At 59.7% G+C, this 18,697-nt stretch overlaps 1 protein-coding gene across 3 annotated transcripts in view; it reads right to left on the bottom strand.

Moving 5' to 3' along the window:
* Positions 1 to 532: 532 nt before the first annotated feature.
* ADAMTS2 (ADAM metallopeptidase with thrombospondin type 1 motif 2) overlaps positions 533 to 18,697 on the bottom strand; it is a 217,408-nt gene continuing 199,243 nt past the window's right edge. For 2 of the 3 annotated variants that reach the window (XM_036080139.2, XM_078067654.1), the window contains 7 exons: positions 17,438 to 17,604; positions 15,853 to 16,012; positions 13,744 to 13,876; positions 12,794 to 13,001; positions 11,124 to 11,253; positions 10,318 to 10,407; positions 533 to 3,977 (listed from right to left, as the gene is read on the bottom strand). In XM_036080139.2, the coding sequence (XP_035936032.2) occupies positions 3,520 to 3,977; positions 10,318 to 10,407; positions 11,124 to 11,253; positions 12,794 to 13,001; positions 13,744 to 13,876; positions 15,853 to 16,012; positions 17,438 to 17,604 (1,346 nt within the window). In that variant the 3' untranslated portion in view covers positions 533 to 3,519. The other variant, XM_078067655.1, reaches the window with a different exon arrangement.

Here is an 18,697-nt window from a genome sequence, read left to right as displayed (position 1 = left end):
AGAGAAACTCAAGCAGGCTCCTCGCCCAGCATGGAGCCCCACACAGGGCTCGATCCCCTGACCTTGAGATCGTGACCTCAGCTGAAATCAAGAGTCGGATGCTCAATGACTGAGCCACGTAGGCACCCCAAGCATGTCCCAATTTTATACTAAAACGTTATTTGTTGTTTCTCTGAAATTCAGATTTAATTCAGCATCTAGTGAGTTTTCTCGGAACCCTAATTATAGGAGAGAAGGAGTCATAATCAGGGAGGAGTTGGAGTCAGGAGATTCTTCATCTTCTCCTGGAACTAAAGGTTAACTTGGAAGCTACGGGCTAAGTGGTGCCTCCTGGATAGGGGATCTGGGAGAGGGACCCGTCCTTCTGGGTGCCCCTGGCCTTTCACAGGGTCCCGACTTAGCAGCCGTGGCTCGGTGCCCCTGGTGCAGCCCGCGCCCACCCCGTGGCCTCGCGAGGGCAGCACATCCTTCCCCCAGCCCAGTTCAGGCTGAGGACGGGGGCGGCATGCTCAAGGTAACACAAACACAGGCATGATGTGCAAAAACACAGACATTTTGACTTTAATAAGTTATAAAATCAAGAAGCCAAAGTTTCTATACAGAAAACAAATGTGTCGATGGCTGTGATCAGTAAGATAAAATGATGTGATTTGAGTTCAGCACCATGATGATTCCTGTGGCGGCTGCCTGGCATTTGAGGGTACAGAGCCCTCAGGCTTCATCTCGAAGGAATGCTGCTGAGCACCATTTATAGATGCCAAACAAACAACCTTAAAATACAAACAGAAGGGTTATACGGGAAATTCCATGGGTTTTCCAAAAGGAGATCAGAGAGCCAGGTCCCCAACCCCAGCAGGAGTCTCCCCACAAACACAATTTTCTGAAGCCGCAAACAGAGAGCTCTGAGTCTCGACATGGTGCTCCAGAACCTCAGCTAGAAAACCTCCTCGGCCTTCAGCTGCGGGGGCCTCCAGACACGGACGCCGGCTCTGGAAGCTCAGGACTGTTGCTCAGTTGGCTCTCCCACCGGTCCCGAGCTCAGTGGGGATTAGCAGTCCCTCAGAGTCTGGTAAACCCTGTGTTCCTTAGACAGACAGACCTCCGAGGACCATCGGGTTCTAGAGAACTCTGTGGGTATATGGCCCCAGGCACTGAGTATGACCTATGGGACGGTGGCCATGCTGGCCTACAGTTCCCAGACGGCATCTCTCTCCTTCCAGAAGAAGACCGGTAACCCTGGGTATGTCCCACCTGGGGCCTCTCCCTGAAGCCTTCCAGCCCCCAAGACAAGCAGCCCTGCTTCGCTGGGATCTGGGGATGGAGTGTTTCCATCCTGAGGCCCCCAGGCTGGGTAAACTGAGTAATACTCTCTGGGTAGGGTCAGTCACCCTGAGCTCCCTTTCATTCCAGGATAGACCCAAGCAAGAACTGCCCAGTCCTTCAGCCCGTGAATAGCACCATGGGTTCAACCAGTAGGGAAAGGTGAGGCATCCATTTCCTGATCAGAGAGAGACAGAATTGCAAAAGTGCTGTAGACCACATCTGTTAAAAGAAGTGATACTATGAGAGATAGCCAAAAAATGTTTCCTCCAGTTTGCTTCTTAAGAGCGAGCAAGCTCCCTTGAGACACCAGGACATGCATGAGTATGTGGGGGATGCGATGGCAGAGGGGAGGGAGGCCGCCAGGCCAGGCGGGGGTGACAGGCAGCTAGTTATCACCCAGTGGGAAGGTTAAGCATCATCCCAGATAGCGTTTTCTCTGATTCCTACACCCTCACTTTGTCCCTTAGATCACACACAGACACACACCCACACGCATGCACGGATCAGACAAACCTACTTAGCACCTCCAACTCAGTATAAAGTAGCCATCATGGTATTATCCTGAACCTCAGTGTTCCCATCCACAGAATGGGGAATTAAACCGGAAAGAGCTCTCTAAAATCTATGACTGGTGAGAATACAAAGGCTCTAGAACTTTCCTAGACACAGAAAGCTTAAGAATTATGTGTGAGGCCAGGCCCAGCTAAGCAGCTAAAGTGCCCCTGGGTCTTGTAACTTGGGGAAGTTGAGGCTACATGTTCACAAAATATCCATGCAGGGAGGGGTAAAAATTAGCCGCCGTCCTCCCGTCCATGCCCACTCCCTTCCTGTTTCTCTCTCATTCACATCTTGCTCATAAAGCACCATTCTGCCGAAAACAGAAGTTGTAGAAGTTTGGGAATGGCCAAAGATAAAGCAGGTTCTCCCCACCTCCCACCTTGTGCTTCCCATTGGAGGCCAGAGCTCACAGGTCCCTGCTGGGACTTCCAAGGCACGGAAGGGGGCTCCACAGGGCTAGACAGGGCAAGGCCACCCCCACAAGCAAAGCTGGTCTTCAGGAGGCAACCTGAGCTTGCTGAGCCCCATCTCAGAACCCCAAGAACGGCCACCGTGGTGGCAGCACCCCCTCCCACCCCACTGGGAGAGTCATGGGCCTTGCACATGGGCCAAGGTTCACGGAGACAAGAGAGGCCTGGGAGAGCCTGGAGTGCACCCCTCTGTCTCCTCCTGGAGGAAATGTGGCCCACTGTTTAGATCTATCAAGTCCCAGTACCTTCCCGGGAAGGAGCGGACAGCTTCACAGCTCAGTCTGGGCTGAGTCGAACACCGGGCATGAGCACCGAATGGGCCAGGTGGCTTTTCTGAAGTCCTTCCTCCGAGAGGTTGCATCCGGCCAGGCCTGGAGACCAGAGGCTGCAGCCTGGGGGTTCTAGACCCTAACAGACCTTCCAGACCCCCCCAACATTCTGAGTTGAAGTTTAAGGATTGAGGATTTTCGCAGGCAAAGCTAGACTGCTACTGAAAGCACATTATCTGGCAGCAGGGGCCGGCCCCCCCAGAGGCAGCAACGGCCAGAGCCCGCAAGCAGCTCTAGCACGGTGCGCCTCTCAGGTCGGTCGCGGTCCCCAGCAGGCGGCCACGCTCATCCTCACCACCTGCCTGGCCCTTGGAGTCATTGGCATTCAAGTTCACGGCCTCCATCGTGCGCATCTTAGTGATGGGTCGATTAGCAAATAAATCACTGTTTCTCCTAGGAGTCCCCATGGGGCTTGTGCCTCAGTCTGGAGACAGGTAGGAAATGTCCCGCGGCTCCAGAAGGGTGGTCACGGCCAAGGAAAGGAAGATGCCCAATCACTGCTCAGGAACTCGGGGACACGTGTCTCCTCTCTCTGAGTTAGCCTCCTGCCCCCCCCCCCCGACGGCGCTCGTAGAACCTCTATATTCCTCTCCACCCTCCCCCTGGCCCCAGCATGAGACTTAGAACATTCTGGAGCTGGGGCACAAACACACGTGTGAAGCTGGCTGCCACATGCTCACAGCCATATGCATAGATGTTTATGTCACTCTCCCTCTCTGTTTTCTCAAAACCCTTTTGGAATCAGAATTTTTTCCTTCATCTCCACGATTTGCCATCCCATGGAATATATCTATAAGCAAGGGGAAAAAAAATGCTATGGATGCTATCTTTCCATTTTATTAGAACTTCCCGAGCATCTCTTTCTTCCTCATCTCATCAATGAGCTCTTGGATTCTCTGGTTTCTGGTCTTTTCGTATGGGCTCGGTCGTCGCGGGATCAGGTTGGGCGGCTGGACCTCCTCGTCCAGGCCGCTGATTTTGTAAGGCACGTCGACAGCGTTGGTGTCTGGGTGGTCCTCCGTGCTGTTGGTGCTGGAGGCATTGAGGGGCGCCCGCGGGGGCGTGCCTGGCACAGGCTGCACCTCCATGACGAGGGTGGGCACCGGGAGGGTGGGCATGAGCTCTTCAATGTCGTTGAGTTTCCTGGGTGGCGGCTCGGCCCCGTCGTCCACCTCGGTGAGGTTGTCGTGCAGGTTACAAGACTTGCAGCACAGCTTCTGGTAGCCTGGGATGGAGCAATAGCGAGACAAGACTTCCATCCTACAGAACATTGACTTGTCGCCCTGGCAGCGGCCCTCTGAAAGAGAAAAGTGGGACAAATAACCAAAGGACAGGGTAAGGGGGACCTGGTTCCCCCACAGGAAGCAGGAGGAGGCGTGTGGAAGAGCCCAGAGATGGCAGAGCGGCAAAACGAGCTCACGTGGGAAAGTCTGTGTGGTTCTGACGTCAGAGCAGCCCCGGAGCACGGAGCTGCCACACAAGCTGTGAGCAATGCTCCCTGCCTCCAGGCAGGCCCCCAGGGTTTTCTGTATCTTTCAAAGTCTGAGACAGACATGAGGCGTGTCTGTTCTTAGGGAGTGATTCCAACTCGTCTTAAAGAATGGGACTTCATCCGATTCCTATTTGATGTCCCAGTGGTAACCCCCATGAAATCCTGTGATGGAGTTTGGCCCTATAATAACCTATAAGCAGTAATGATGACAAAATTGAACCTGAAGAAACCGATTTCTACAACCTGATAGAACACATGCCAGAGCCTTGGTGGTGGCGTCACCGCGTGCCCCCACGGTACGTTCCCATCCTTATCCGAACTTCCCTGGGCTTGCTTTCCCTTGCCCCGACTTACTGCACAGCCCACCACACTGAGCTCCTGCCCAGCCCCCCAGAGACTGCTCCCTAACCTGGTGCCTTCACAGAGGCTCACGCTCCTCCCCTGTCCTTCCCGTCCAAGAAGCGGGCCGCCCGCAGTCTAGCCTGCATGGCGCCCGGAGAGGCCGGTGTCTCTGCCCGCACAGCTGCCCTCCTCCGGGCCCAGCTCCAGCTGTCTGCAGCTGAACTCCATGGGTGTGAGGGGCGCCAAGCCCCTGCGCCGTTGAAAATCCACATCCAACTTTTGACTCCCCCAGACTTAACTACTAATAGTCTAATAGTCTACTTTGCCGGGAAGCCTTACCAATCCCGTGAACAGTCGGTTACCGCAGATTCTGTACGGTGAGCGTATTATACACTGTATTCTTACAAAAAGTAAGCTAGAGAAGAGAAAATGCTATTAAGAAAATCGTAAGGGAGTACTGTGCCGTATCTATCGACAGAGTCCCCCGTGGGAGTGGGCCGGTGTTTAGACCTGTGTGGGTCAAGGTCAACTACAGTCCCACACACACAACCCTGTCTCGTTCTTGTCCTTACTCCCCTCACTGTCTTCTTGCTGAGGTCCCACCCCTCTTCCCTGCCCTCCACCACCTCACCCCACACACAACACAAAAATTGAGAGGACTTACAAGAACTCCCTCGACAGGAAAGAGTAAGTCATGTGACAGCACAGCAGGGGACACCAGATCCCTTGCAAAGTCCCCATCCCCGGTCTCAGTGGACCCCCCCACCTACTGTGTCTCTGCTCAGCTACCCTCTGCTGTCCCAGCGAGCATCCCCTCCCTCTCCCTCCGTGACCTCCTCTTCTCCTGAAGGGCAGAAGGATTCAGGTGGGAAGGAAGGGGCAGCCGGGGTGGAAGCCAGCTCTGAGGCAGTTACGCGGTCTGCCAACAGGGGCCGCGGGCCACATCCTCGCCTGCAGCTCTGCTAGCCCACAGAAAGTTCCCGCAGCTACACACAGCAGGTCCCCTCCACTCAGGAGGTTCTGACGGTGCCCGCCGCCTGCCCACTGCTCCAGCCTGTCATCGGCCCCTGCAGGCTGGTGGAGCCCTTGGTTGGACACCCACCCCAAGCCCCTGGAGCTTCAGCCTCTCAGACACAACTGCCTACTAGACAGGCCCCTGACCCCCGTGGGCCCCAACGTGCCTGAGACTCTGCACGTCCGGTGCAAGCCCAGGGCCTCTGCTGGACCACCTGTCTCGGAGAAGGGGCTCTCCAGCGCACAAGCCAAATCCCAGGCGCCCCCCCATCCATTCACCCCCAGTCTGTCAGTATCTCCTCCTAGATGCTCTCGGGTATGTCTGTGTTCCCTCTCTCCACCTCCGCGGGGTCAACTGCTTTGCCTCTTGTCTGCACCGTGCTAAGAGCCTCCCTTCTGCTTGCCTATCTCAATTATTTCTCTTTCTTGTCCACTATCCTGCTCCAGTCAGAATGCTGTTTTTCAACTGAAGATGTGACCATGTCACTGTCTTGATTGAAGCCCCTGCACTGCCCCTCGTTGTTTGCAGGGTGAGGACCTGCCCCCCTTAACCTCTCTAGCTTCACTCCGTCTGGCCTTAGACCCCCTACTTTATACTGTGCTCCCTCTGGCCCCAGGGCCTTTGCACATACCATGCCCACTTCTACTGTCTTCCTTCAGTTGCTCTCCTCTCCTCCTCTAGGCTCAGCTGAAACACATCTTCAGGCAAGCATCGCCTACCCTCCCTTGGGAGGCCCTCCCATTCCCAGCACTCTATCCCAGTTGGCAAGTTCACACTTAATTGTCAGATAGTTGTCTGACCTACAAACCAGGTGGAATGGTCTTGTTTGAAGCTCGGGGTGCTCAGAGCCCCACTGCTCCCTTCCCCACTCCCTGGCCCTTCTCCCCTTTCTGGCAGCCTCCAGGTGAGCCGTGTGAAAACCACTGAGGCCTCGACAAGACAAGGATGGAGCCTGGGCTGGTGGTGCTGAGGGCAGTGGGCCACCCCTGCTACAGAGCAGCGACCGCCCACCACCTGTGCCTTCTCCTTCACACAAACACCAAGACTGCTCGCAAACCTCTCCCTCACTTCTCTCCCCCGGGCTGGGACCCTGGGAACCAGGCATCCCATTGGTAGAGGGCAGGGGTCGCCCAACGGCGCCCGTGGGCCGAGTCTGCACCTCCACCTGGTTTTGAAAAGAAGATTTAACTGGCCCTTTGCAGAAAGCTTGGGGACCTGTGGCTGGGTGCCCAGTGGTGTCCCAGTGCCCGGGGGCCGAGCCTGACGTAGAAAGCACCCGACACGTGTCCGTGAATACATGGGCGAGTCGGGAGGAAGAGTCCATCTACCATCTACGTTTTTTAAAAGTGAGAATGAATGAATGAAGAAAGAATTAAGGAAGCCACGGGCCAAGAGCCTGGCTATGCTATTATCAGCCTAGACAAATTTCAAAATCATCATTCCTGACCACTCTTAAGGACGCCAGTGGTTGTGTATTTTTAAGTTTTAGCGCCGAGCAGAGAGCCTTCCGAGAGGAAGGGCTACCCACCAAGGGCCCACGACGTGTCCAGAGGCAGCGGCTGGCGGAGGGTCCCTACACCCAGAGAAAAATTCCACTTTCCTAATACTTGCCCTTCAGCCGTTCCCGGTAGCAATGACCTAGCAAGACCTACTCCCTTCCAGCAAACAACAAACCACTGACAGCAAACCCATTCTCATCAACCGAAGCCGTTCATGAGCACTTCCCACCATGCTGGCTCCAGCCAAACACCACTGTGGTCTCTTTGGCCCACTAGTTTCCTCCTTTAAATGAACTTTTTTTTTTAACTTAAAATTTATTTTAGAAGAAAACTTTATACTACCAGCATTCACAGGAAAGGGGTGGCAGTCAATAAAGGCAACCCTAACCGGGAACGCAAAGACACATTTTAAGTCGACGTTTAATCCCTCAAACTCCAGGGAGACAGCCCTGCCCGCAGAGCTCCAAGCCGCAGAGAAACCAGCGAGCATGAGGGAGATGGCCGCACCCCTGCCCAGTGAGGCCTCCCCTCCAGGTGCCACGAAGGGGACAGGGAACTAGGAAGAGACTGCTGGGGGGAGCTCAGGCCATGTTTATGCACCACCTAAAGCCTCCCTGTCTCCCACCACGCTTCGGGAAAGGCTGGGAAGGGGCGAACCCGGTTCTCTTTTCCCAGTCGAGCCTCACGCAGCATTTCACCATCCAAAGGTTGGGCCACAGGGTAAGGAAGCACAGGACCCCCGTCGGCCCGCGGCCTGGGGCTCTCTGGCTGTCCCCGGGTGTCGGGAGCCTCTTCAGCGGGGGCTCCTTCTGGTCCTTCCAGGGAGGGACACTGCGTGGGTGCAGCTCTGTCAGGGGAAGTTGTCTGGGTCTCCTGTGTCTCCTTTCAATGACCAGAGCTCCGAGCAGGGTGAACCCAGCCACGCCACCGTGCCCCCACACTTGCAGGAAGGCACCCGGGGCCTGGCCCCGTGCCCCGAAGCCTGTCTCCGTGACGCTGGGTGGCCCCACGGTGTCCTTGCTCACCATCTCCCTCCTCCCTGGCACGGGATCCCCTTCACAGAAAAGGCAGGAGAGAGAAGCCCACCGGCGGGAGGGCCCTGTTGGACCCTGACCTGCTGTCTGGTCCTGGTCAGCGAGGCGAGGGAACACACCAGGCCCAGTGGCTTCTGAGGTGAGGCCTCGGGGGACACGGGCAGGTGCCACTGAGCACGCGCTCATGTGAATGCACAGGCCAGCTGGCCAGAGCAATGGCTGCCATGCCTTTCTCCTGACCCAGACCCCCGACCTGGGCCAGGTGGGCACCTCTCCCTCCCGGAACAGGTCACCTAAGGCTGAGAGCTGTGCCAGCAGCCAGGGCAGCGGCCCGATGGTGGCTCAGGGCACGGTGACCTGGACCAGCACCGTCTGGGCTCCTGACCCCACATTCCCACCCCACTGATCCCAGAGACGGGGAGAAACCCACCCCCGGGGCCCTTTCCCTGACGCTGAAGCCTCCATCCGTGAGGGGAGAACCCAGACAGTCCCGCGAGGGGCTCGTATAGCAGGAAGGAATCGAAAGTCAAAGTCACGGGGGAGTGTCTCCCCGCGCGGATGTCCCGTTCTGAAAAATGCCTGGGGAGGGGGGTACGTCCTGCAGTGGGGGAGGGGCCTGCATAGCCACACTGGGCAGGGGGCGGGGGCGTGGGGGGGGGCGGCAGGCATTTGAAGCAGAAACCCAGGCACTAATCTGACAGAAGGGTCCCCGCAGCGCCACCGGCCGCGGAGGAGAAGAGAAGGAGCCAGCCGCGGGCCGCACCCGAGCACCCAGTTTCACGGAACTTTTATTGACTTTATTTGTGGGATGCATGACAGGAAGTCTTTCCATCGCTAGTGAGGAGAAAAGGTCATTTCCACGGTCACTTTGGCACACACTAACGTTGTCTCATAAAAAAACCGGAAAAGCGACGACAATGGAACCTAGGTTACGTCATTGGATACATACAAAACACTAACAAAATATCCCTGATAAACCAAAGTGCATATAGACAGAGAGCACGACGCCCAGGACCGCACCGCCCCTTCCCGGGGCAGAGTGGCCCGCGCGGCCTAGTCGAAGTCGGAAGTTAACAGTCTGAGCAGTACGCGTTACACACCGAGTATGTACATAACAGTAGTCAGAGCCGGGGAGGAGGCAGCCCGAGCGGCTAGCGGGGGCGGGGGGGCGGGGGCTCAGCAAACAGTCAGCGCCGACTGGCTGCGCGGCCTCAGAGGGGGGCTGCTGTCCCGGGAGCCTGCACGCCGGGGGCGCCCCCTGGGCCGGCGCTGCCCATCTCCTACTGGGGCACAACCGTGCTCCGAGGCTGGAGTTCGCAGCCAGGTCTGTTACCTTTCAACTTTAAGGCATTTTCTACATAGTTTTATCTAAGCAAAAAAAGCAATAAAAATTGAGGTAATTCTGTAGTTGTCCACACTGGTAGGTGGCCGCATCCACATCAGTCTCTCTCTCTCTCTCTCTCTCTCACCTCTACGGATGGGGTCACGTGCGCACGATGACAAAAGGCCATTGCAGCTAATGGACAGAGAGTGCAGTGGTGGTGTGTCCCCACGTCCCACTGGAGGGACACGTCCCCTGCCGCCTCCGTGTGACCCAACCCCCCCGAGGGGACGGGGCACGGAGGCCAAGGGCTGTGGAAGTTGGACGCAAAGGCCACAGGAAGCAGGCCACAGTCGCACGAGTCAGGAGGACACACTGAGCACAGGGTCAGCAGCAGCAGCGACAGGAGGGGCGGCCGGGGAGCCCCCACGCACCCCTGGAATCTCGGGGCGGCGGCACAACACTGCGCCCCAGACCCCCTCTGGCCTCGCCTCGCGGGTGGGTGGCGTCTGAAAGGGGACTGGAGGGTTTCCCCCTTGACTTCCGACCTGCAGCTCCAGCTTGGAGGGATGTGGCCCCGAGAGGTGGTCACCAAGTGGTCACACGTGCACTCTGGCCCCCGGCCCCTCCGGCACCAAGACAGATCTTTGCCCCTTTACACGCCATCACCACCCAGGTCCCGGCCCCCCGCAAGAGGCCAGTGCCCCGGGGCCACGCCTCAGCGAGGCGGCCCTCCCGGCCAGGCAGCCGGGGCAGCTCCAAAGGAGACGGCCGAGCACAGAGGCCCGGGAGAAATCAGATTGAACCGAAAGAGCGCTCAGGAAGAGTCAGGGAAGTTTTCCATAGAAAGAGAGGAGGGGAGCCCACGGCAAGCTCCACAGGGCGCAGGGCATGCACTGGAGGGCAGAGGCAGAGTTATAAACGGGCCGGTTACTTGACGAGGTCTTCTGCACTGGTGAGTCGGGGTCCGGTCGGGACAGCCACTGAACCACGTAGCTCTTCTTGGAAGGATCGGAGATGTTTCCTAGAGGGGAGAGGAAGGGCTGTGGTGGCTGAGGCCCCACACTGGGCCGGCACCCACCGCCCGCCCCAAGCATTCGGGGCCAGAAGGAGGGCCCCGACCCCCCGGTGTGGTGCTCGAGAACCCTCAGAACAGAGGGGCCCTGGCGGCCCAGGCCAAGCCCACCTCCGGCCTCTCCCCCACCCCCCCCACGCCTCCTGCGTCTCAGCTACTCACTACCCAGCACCCCCCCCGCCTGCTCCCCAGGAACGTGGGGAGCAAGTGAATTCTGGCTCTGTCCCCCTGCCCAGCTGGGTGGGCACATCTGATCTCCCTGAACTCCCTCCTTTGGAGATGGGATTCACAGTGGGGTCCACATCGTGAGCTTTCTCTGGGACCAAAAGGTGTCTGCGTGCAGACGGTGCTCTGGTTGTTCTCCTCAGAGGGCACTAGGCACCCCCTCCTTGCATGGGTACCCCCGACTCGCACAGACACCCCCTGCTTGTATGGACCTGGACACCCCACCTGGCGGAGCCCCGCCATGCAGTCACCGTGAACCTGCTTCTGTCTCCCAGACCACCGGGGAGGGGCCAGGAAGGCGGTCAGGGCTGAGTTCCCTCCATTTCTGTCTAGGGAAAGGTCCCAGCCCTCAGCGTCTCCTTCCAGGTCACAGATGCTGAGTCCAAACCAGCCCACCTCACCCTGGGCCCGCTGTACACTGGGGGCCGCAGAGGGCTTACGGGGACAGGAGCCCAGCCTGCAGATCCTGGCTGTCTCGGGCCTCTCCTCCCGGCAGATCCCGAAGCTGTCATCCGCGGTTCGGCAGAGCACGGGCCGCTCCTGGGTGCCGTTGCCACAGGTCACTGAGCACTGCCGGTGGAGAGTCACCAGTCAGGGCCCGCCTCCCGTGGTCAGCCGGGCCCGAAAGAGCTCCCCACGCACGTGACCCGATAACACGGGGAAGGTGGTGAGGGGCAGAGGGTAGAGAACTTGCCAGAGGCCGGGGCTGCCTTGCCCAGCCTCGGGCGGCCACCTCAATCTCCTGAGGCTCTGAAGAGGGGACGCACAGGCCTACCTCTCTGAGTTACTACGAGTTAGAGCAAACGTACAGGGCCTGAACCTCCAGGTTCTCAACAAGCAGCTCCTTTCTCTGGCCAAAGGAAGCTTACCCAGGGCCCGGAGAACCTGCTGTGCGCTGGGGGCCGCTGGAAAAGTTCTAACCGAGCCCAGGAGGTTTTGGCACAGGACCCCTGGACCCAAGGCCCTATGCCACCAGCCTCCTCACTGGCCCCTCCAGCCGGCGCCCCCTCTGCCTCACCGCATGGGGCCCAAAGCCATCACACCCACACGCCTGGCTCGGCTCACGGCTTGGCCCAGCCCCGCCAGGAGAATTCCCAAGTCCTCACCTTACATAGTGCAGGAAAGGGTGGACTCAGCAGTCCCGGGCTGCTCAAACCCTACACAGCCCCAAGGAAGGCCTGCTTTCAGGACTGGCATTTGGGAAGCTCCTGGGGACCAAGCTCGTGGAATGTTCTGTCTGGGGAGAGTGTTCCTGCATGCCTGAGGCCCCGAGTCACACCACACCAAGACTGGTCCAGCTAGCTTGTACCAACAGTGTGCTTGACGGTGAGCATCTGCCTCCCCCCGGGGCGGGGGGGGGCCTGAAGCTTCAGTAACTAGAGTCGGGTACACACAGAAGTCCCTGGACACCCAGGCTCATGGGGGCTCCCCCGGATGGCAGCATCTCGTGCACACCATCCCACGCTGCTGCTGAGAGAACCGAGTGTGCCCCTGGAACCCCACCAGGAGGGGACACCTGGAAGCTCGTGCCTGGCTTCCTCTGGGCTTGGCCATGCACCTTCCCCCCCTTTGCTGATTCTACCCTGTGCTTTCGCTGACATACACTGTGAGTACGATGACGTCTGAGCCCTGTGAGTCTGTCCGGTGAATCACTGAGCCCAAGGCTGGTCTTGGGGACCCCGACCCTCCAGGCCCGTGAGCTGGATGTCAGTGCTCATGTCAGCTCAGCCCTGGCCCTGGACTGCCGCTCCAGCTCCTGAGACCATCCTCACTATTCTCTCCAGCCCCAGTCCAAGCCCTCCCTGGCCCGTGTTCCCTCCTGCCGACTTGGCCAGCCTTCCAGACCACCCCTCTGCCACGACTGGGTCTCCCACGACTCCAGGCTCCTGCAGCACATGGCAGCCTCGGCCCCGCAGAGTGAAGACCCGTTCCACTGGTCTCTCAACAGAGCAGGGACCGTGTGGCACGCCCCGTGCCCGGAGACCCACAGGATGTGGCCGGGGCCAGGAACTGCAGCCAGACCCAGCGGAACACTCTGACCACCTCGGTCCCGCCCAAGCTGGCTTTGGGGGCTGAGGCTGCGAGGCCAGGGGGCCGGGGGACCACTCACCTGGGACCAGGGCCCAGCCCGCCACCGCCCGGGGCAGAGCTCACGGTTGCAGGCCCGGCGGCCCTCGGGCCGGGCGTCGTTGCAATGCTTGGTGTGCACGGAGCGGGTGGTGTTGTTGTGCAGGGGCTGTATGCAGCGCACGGAGCGAGCCTGCGTGCCCGTCCGCCCACAGCTCTGGCTGCACGGCTCCCATTCACCTGTGACCCACCTGTGGGGGCAGAGCAACAGGTCAGCCCCCCTGGAGAGCCGGCTGGCCTGGCTGTGGCCCAGGGGTGCAGACAGAGGCAGCCTATTCTCGTCCCCTAGCCTCACGAAGACAGCCTAGCACCTGGTGGGGCTCTGTCCGAGGGGCTGCAGGTGACAGTTCCAGCGCGGGGGGGCCTGGGCGGGGTGGGGGGCATGGAGAGCCCTGGCTATCTGTCCCCTCGGCGGCTGCTGATGTCACAGACCCTTCGGGGCAGCCGGGTGGACTCCCTCAGCCCCCACGGGCCTACGTACCAACCCCCCTCCCCGTTCAGGGCCCTGCAAAAGGAACCTGGGCCCCAAAATGCAGCCCTGCCAAAGCCCTGGGCTGGAGGGGCAAGGCTGCCGCTGCCACAACGAGCGGCCTGGGGAACATCTGCCACAGGACCCAGAGCAGGCCGGTCCCCGCCGAGCCTCAGTTTCCCCATCTGGGCTTTAGCACGTGTCATCACCCCTAAGATGCACAGGACTCTCTCAGTGCAGCAGGTGCGAAGCGGGGGCGCACCGCACAGCCCGTGGGGTCTCAGACTCCACGACATGTGCTGAGGGAGAGAGAACCCACCCCACGTGGCATGGGACGCGAGGCCTGGAGCCGCGCAGGGCTAGAGCCCACACCTGCCTCCCCAGGAGCCCCGGGGGTCTGCCTTCCCTTGTCTCTTGGGACCCCAGGCTGGGGCTGGGGGAGCCGGGCGGCCCCGGGCACTCACACTGGCTGGGAGCACTCCTGTGGGTTGCAAGCCCGGCGGATGGCTTTGGGCTTCGTGAGGGCGTCACAGAAGCCTCGGTGCACCATCTTGTGGTCCAGCCTCCGGCGGCAGCCATATTTGGTGAACTGGGAGCCTGAAGACGAGAGCTCGAGGGGGCTCATGGGGCAGTGTGGCCCCTCCAGTGGGGCATGGAGAAGCGGCTCCATGGGCAGCTTCAGCCCCTTTCTCCCCAGCCTTCTGATGGGGTGGGAGGGGGGACCTTGGAGATGACCAGCCTCACATCTACCCAGCACCCCAGGCCCAGCGAGGTGGGAGGCCGGGGAGAATGGCCACCTTGTTCCCTGGCCCCTCAGCTGGCTTCCTGGGGCAGAAACATGGCCCACAAGGCTCCTCCCACCATAGGCTAAGGCAGCTGTTCTCAGCTGGGGGTGATTTTGACATCAGGCAATATCTGGGACACTTAGCTGTCACAGCTCGGGGTTGGGGGCTGCCGCTTGCATCTAGCAGGTAGAGGCCGGGGATGCTGCTCAACATCCTACAATGCACGGGACAGCCCCCACAAAAATTAGAGAGAGAATTACGGAGCCCAGTATGTCAACAACTCCAAGGTCTCTAAACCCCAGGCTAGTGGGCGAGACATAAGACAATGTGGACGGACAGCCTGATCTAATCTGGGTGTCTGGAGATGTCTTAGAAGGCAGAGAATGGAGGGACGCTGGTGTAGTGGGGAGGCAGTGGTGTGGCTCCCAGGGAGGAGACAGCCTGTGCAAAGGCCCTGAGGCGGGAGCACGGCATGTCCAGGCCAGAGACAGCCTGTGCAAAGGCCCTGAGGCGGGAGCACGGCATGTCCAGGCCAGAGACAGCCTGAGGCAGGAGCACGGCATGTCCAGGCCAGAGACAGCCTGTGCGAAGGCCCTGAGGCGGGAGCACGGCATGTCCAGGCCAGAGACAGCCTGTGCGAAGGCCCTGAGGCGGGAGCACAGCATGTCCAGGCCAGAGACAGCCTGTGCAAAGGCCCTGAGGCGGGAGCACGGCATGTCCAGGAAAAGCAGCTAAGGCCAGTGTGGCCAGGGCCTGGTGGGCCAGGGGTGGGGGCACCGATGCAGTGGGAGAGGTCAGCAAGCTGCCCAGACCACAGAGCCCTGAGGAGAATCTCATCTTTATCGCAAGAGTAGAGGGAGCTGCTAAAACTATGGCACCAGCAAGGGATGCCAGGAAGGGACCTTTAAGAAGGCACAGTGGAGGTGACAGTGGACACACAAGGGCCAGCTGGGGAGCCAGGATGGTGCCAGGACTGGGAAGATGGAACAGCAGAGAGGTCCAAGAGATAGAGAGGAGGGAGAGTCAGCAGGACGCTGCTGGAATCCAGGGGAGCAGGATGGCTCAAGGGAGGGTTGGGGGTGCCACCCGCCCAGGTGGGAGCCCTGCAGAAGGAGCTGTCCCCCACCTGGGCCACGGGATGGGTCTCCTCCACTTTGGCAAAGTCCTCTCTGTCCTCTAGGTGTGAGACTCCACACGGCATCTGAGGGAGGTCTGTCCTGGACACCTGCTCCTGCCTCTTAACTCGTCCAGCCCCCCAGGAGCAGTGACCAAAACTTCCTGTCCGTCTGTATGTCCCACCCAGCTGTGGACTCTTTGAGGTCCAGGGCAGGGGGGACACCTCTGCAGGAAGCCCTGCCCCAGGAGGGTTGGGTGGCCTTTCTGAATGAATACGGGGAAGGACCTCCACAGAGGAGGGCCCCTTTCTGGGTCTCCAGCACAGCCCGAGTCCCTCCTGGGCCTGCCTCATGAGGCCATGGTAATCCAGCCAAGCCATTCTCACACCAACCTCCCACCAGGCAGCCCCTCCCTCCCACACCGATGCAGCCCCATGCTGGTGACACCCACGCCCCACACGCCCTTCTGGCTGCCTTTGGCCCACTGCCCCGAGCACCCCCTTCCTGCCCACCCTCTGCCCCCCACCAGGCGGGTCGCTGCCTCGGCCTCCTGCCCCTGGGGCCAGTCTTCTCGTGCCGGGCACCTCCCTCAGGCCAGGCAGTCAGCAGGGCACCGTGAGCTCAGGAAGCCCTTTGCCCAGAAGCCCCCTCCGGCTATGAGAAGACCCCTCACCTCCACCGCAGGGCTTGGAGCAGGGAGTCCACTTCTTGAGGGCCCACTCGTAGCCCACAGAGTCGTCCTCCAGGACGTTGTTGCCGTCCACGTTGAGCGAGTCCTCGTGGATCATGTACTTGTACGTCAGCGAGATCCGGGCGTCTCCCTGCGGGATGACCTGCGCCCGGAGATGGCCGTGAACACGTCCACCCCACTGCCTACCCGCCCTCGGCAGCCAGGTTAGAAACACGCGCCCCAGCCCACATACGGCCGGTTCTCTTTCTGTGCCATCATTAGGTTCTGGAAAGTGTCGGAAGGCTCTGAACTCGCCGATCCTGCGCCACGGCTTGCAGGGGAGCATGGGACTAGGGTCCTGCCAACGTCTGGTCAGGGTACTTTCACCGTCATTACATAACCTTGTTTTACGTGTGTTTCTGTTCAAGGCCACCTTAGTTTATGTGGCTGACTCGCTCACGCCAACCTCACGGCCGCTGCACTTGAAACTTGGGCCCCATGAAGCTCATCAAGCACGCTCTGCCGGGCACGCCACCCATGCGTGTGCTCAGCAACACCCAACAGCACTCGGCGCTCTGCTTGGGGCCCCCCCAAAGAGCGAAACCGTCCCCCCAGGTGGCACAAAACTGTGGAAAGCGCGGCCCCACTCATACGGGGAAAGGACCCCGGTTGACAGGACTGGACAAGGAGCAGAGCAGCCCCCGCTCCAGCTCCGCGGGGACGACTCCGATCTCTCGCTGCTCTGCCCGCGTGTGTGGGAACGGCCGTGGGAACGGCCAGCACTGATACGGGGGTTACACACTCGCTTCGGCAAGCAGGTGCATTTGCCGGTATGGAAACGGCAGTCGCCGAGGCCCGACTGCACCTGCGCCCCCACTTGCAGGCCGTCGAGGGCACTCCCGGGGCGAAAAGTGCCCACAGGCAAGCTGAGCCGAGGAGCTAGAGGCCCAAGTAAAACATCTTACTTATGCAACTGAAATTAACTTTCAAAAAGCGATTAGAAAATCAAGCCCCTGGGGCGCCTGGCAGGCTCCGTTGGTGGAGCGGGTGACTCTCGATCTCGGGGTCGTGAGTTCGAGGCCCACGTTGGGTGTAGAGATTACTTAAAAATAAAATCTTGGAAAAAAAAAGAAAAGAAAATCAAGCCCCCTCTGAATTCTCATCACCAGGAGCGCGTCTTGGATGCAGGAGAGTTGGGGTCTAGCCCTGCTTAGGGACAAAGTCCGGTGTGACCTGGGTCTGGGAGTCTAACCTCCTGAACCCTGTCAGTCACTCCGGGGCATTGCAAGGTTTGGATGGGATGGCAGACGTGAGCAGACATGATGAAAGGTGGCCGTGAATGCCATTTGGAGGGGGAAACTGAAACCCTTAGAGGGGAGAGTTTCACTGAGGTCCCCCGGGGCCCAATGCAGAGCCCAGAGTCTCATGTCTCGAGGCTCCATGTCTGACAGAGATGGAGACCCTTGGTCCAAAGGGCAGGCGAGGGGGGCTGTTCCAAGAGGGGCCTGAAGGATGCAGGGAGGCCCAGGGTCCCGAGGCACCCCCTCCATCTCCATACCAGGCAGGCCTGGCCCCTGCTTCCACTTACCAGCACAGTGATGGTGCCGTGAAGGGGGCCCATGGTCTGCAGCGTCTCCCGGCCGTCCTCATCCCGGTACTCCCACTCCACACCCATAGCAATGAAGGATTTGGAATTGGGATCCACGTCATTCTCTTCATTTAAAATGAACTTGCCTGTCTCCAGGTTCTTGACGGCTGAGAACGGCAGAAGACAGCCCCCCCGGCCATGATCACTCAGGGACAGGAGCCGGGCACGCTGGGGAGAGAGGCCGGCAGGGTCCACAGGTCTGGACGGGTGAGGGGAGCGGTGGGGAGCCGATCCCCCTGTCTGCCCCGGCTGCCCTCTGCCAGGGGCCCGTCCGTGCCAGTGATGGCCCAGATCGCCGTGGGCCCTTTCCTGAATCTGCCCCCACAGGCCCTGGGGGTGCAGGGGTTTCATGCAGCCGCTGTCAGGGTCACCTCCCTGCAGTCTACTCAGAGCCACTGTCCCCCGCACCCCGCCCCAGCCTCCTGGCTGCTGGGCATCTGCTGGACACCAGGGTGCAGGGCTGGGTGAGGCTTCCTGCCATGGGGTGAGCATACGTCCCGCTGAAAAGCAAGGTCTCCTCACGCCAACCTGCTGCCCATGCATTCCCCACACATCCTCAGAGGCCTGGCTTGACCAGGGGTGGCATGGGCCATAGGGAATACCCCAGGAGAAGCAGGTGTCTGGGAGCCAAGAACCAGCTGGTCAGGAAGCCCCACACTTCCCACAGTGTGGAAGGCAGCTGCTGGGGGGCTGCTGGGTGATTTTAGGAGGGCCCCAGACAGGGATCACAGAAGGAGGAATCGTTCCCTGCACGAGTGTCCTGTAGTTTTCTGTCCACCCCACAAAGAAGCTCCAGCAGGGGCCTGCAGGCCCTCAACTGGCCACCAACCCTGGTTCCTCCTACACAGAGAGATCAGGCCTCAGACCCGGAGCTGCAGCAGGAACGTGTTCACGTGGAAGTGTCTCCCCTTCAGGAATCGACTTTTACATTTACCTTCCACTGAAGGCAAGTGGTACTGGTTTGCATTTTGGGTAGCAGTATAAAGTTTCCTCTTAAAACAAGGAAGACAGAAAAATGTGCATTAAACAGAGTGGGGTGTTCACTGTGTGTTGGTGGGGGTGCCAGACAGTGGCACTTAGGGAGCCCCCGACCCAGTCCGGTCTCCAGGGCACCAGGAGGAAGGTGGGGCCCAAACTGGGAGAAGAGACTCGTCCGGGGTCTCCCCAGGGACCCCCAGCATCACTTTGGACTTCAGCCCA

The sequence above is a fragment of the Halichoerus grypus genome, chromosome 2 (assembly GCF_964656455.1).
Source record: "Halichoerus grypus chromosome 2, mHalGry1.hap1.1, whole genome shotgun sequence".
NCBI lineage: Eukaryota > Metazoa > Chordata > Mammalia > Carnivora > Phocidae > Halichoerus > Halichoerus grypus.
The sequence above is the reverse complement of the archived record's forward strand: the minus strand, read 5'-3'. Positions and strand labels throughout refer to the sequence as shown.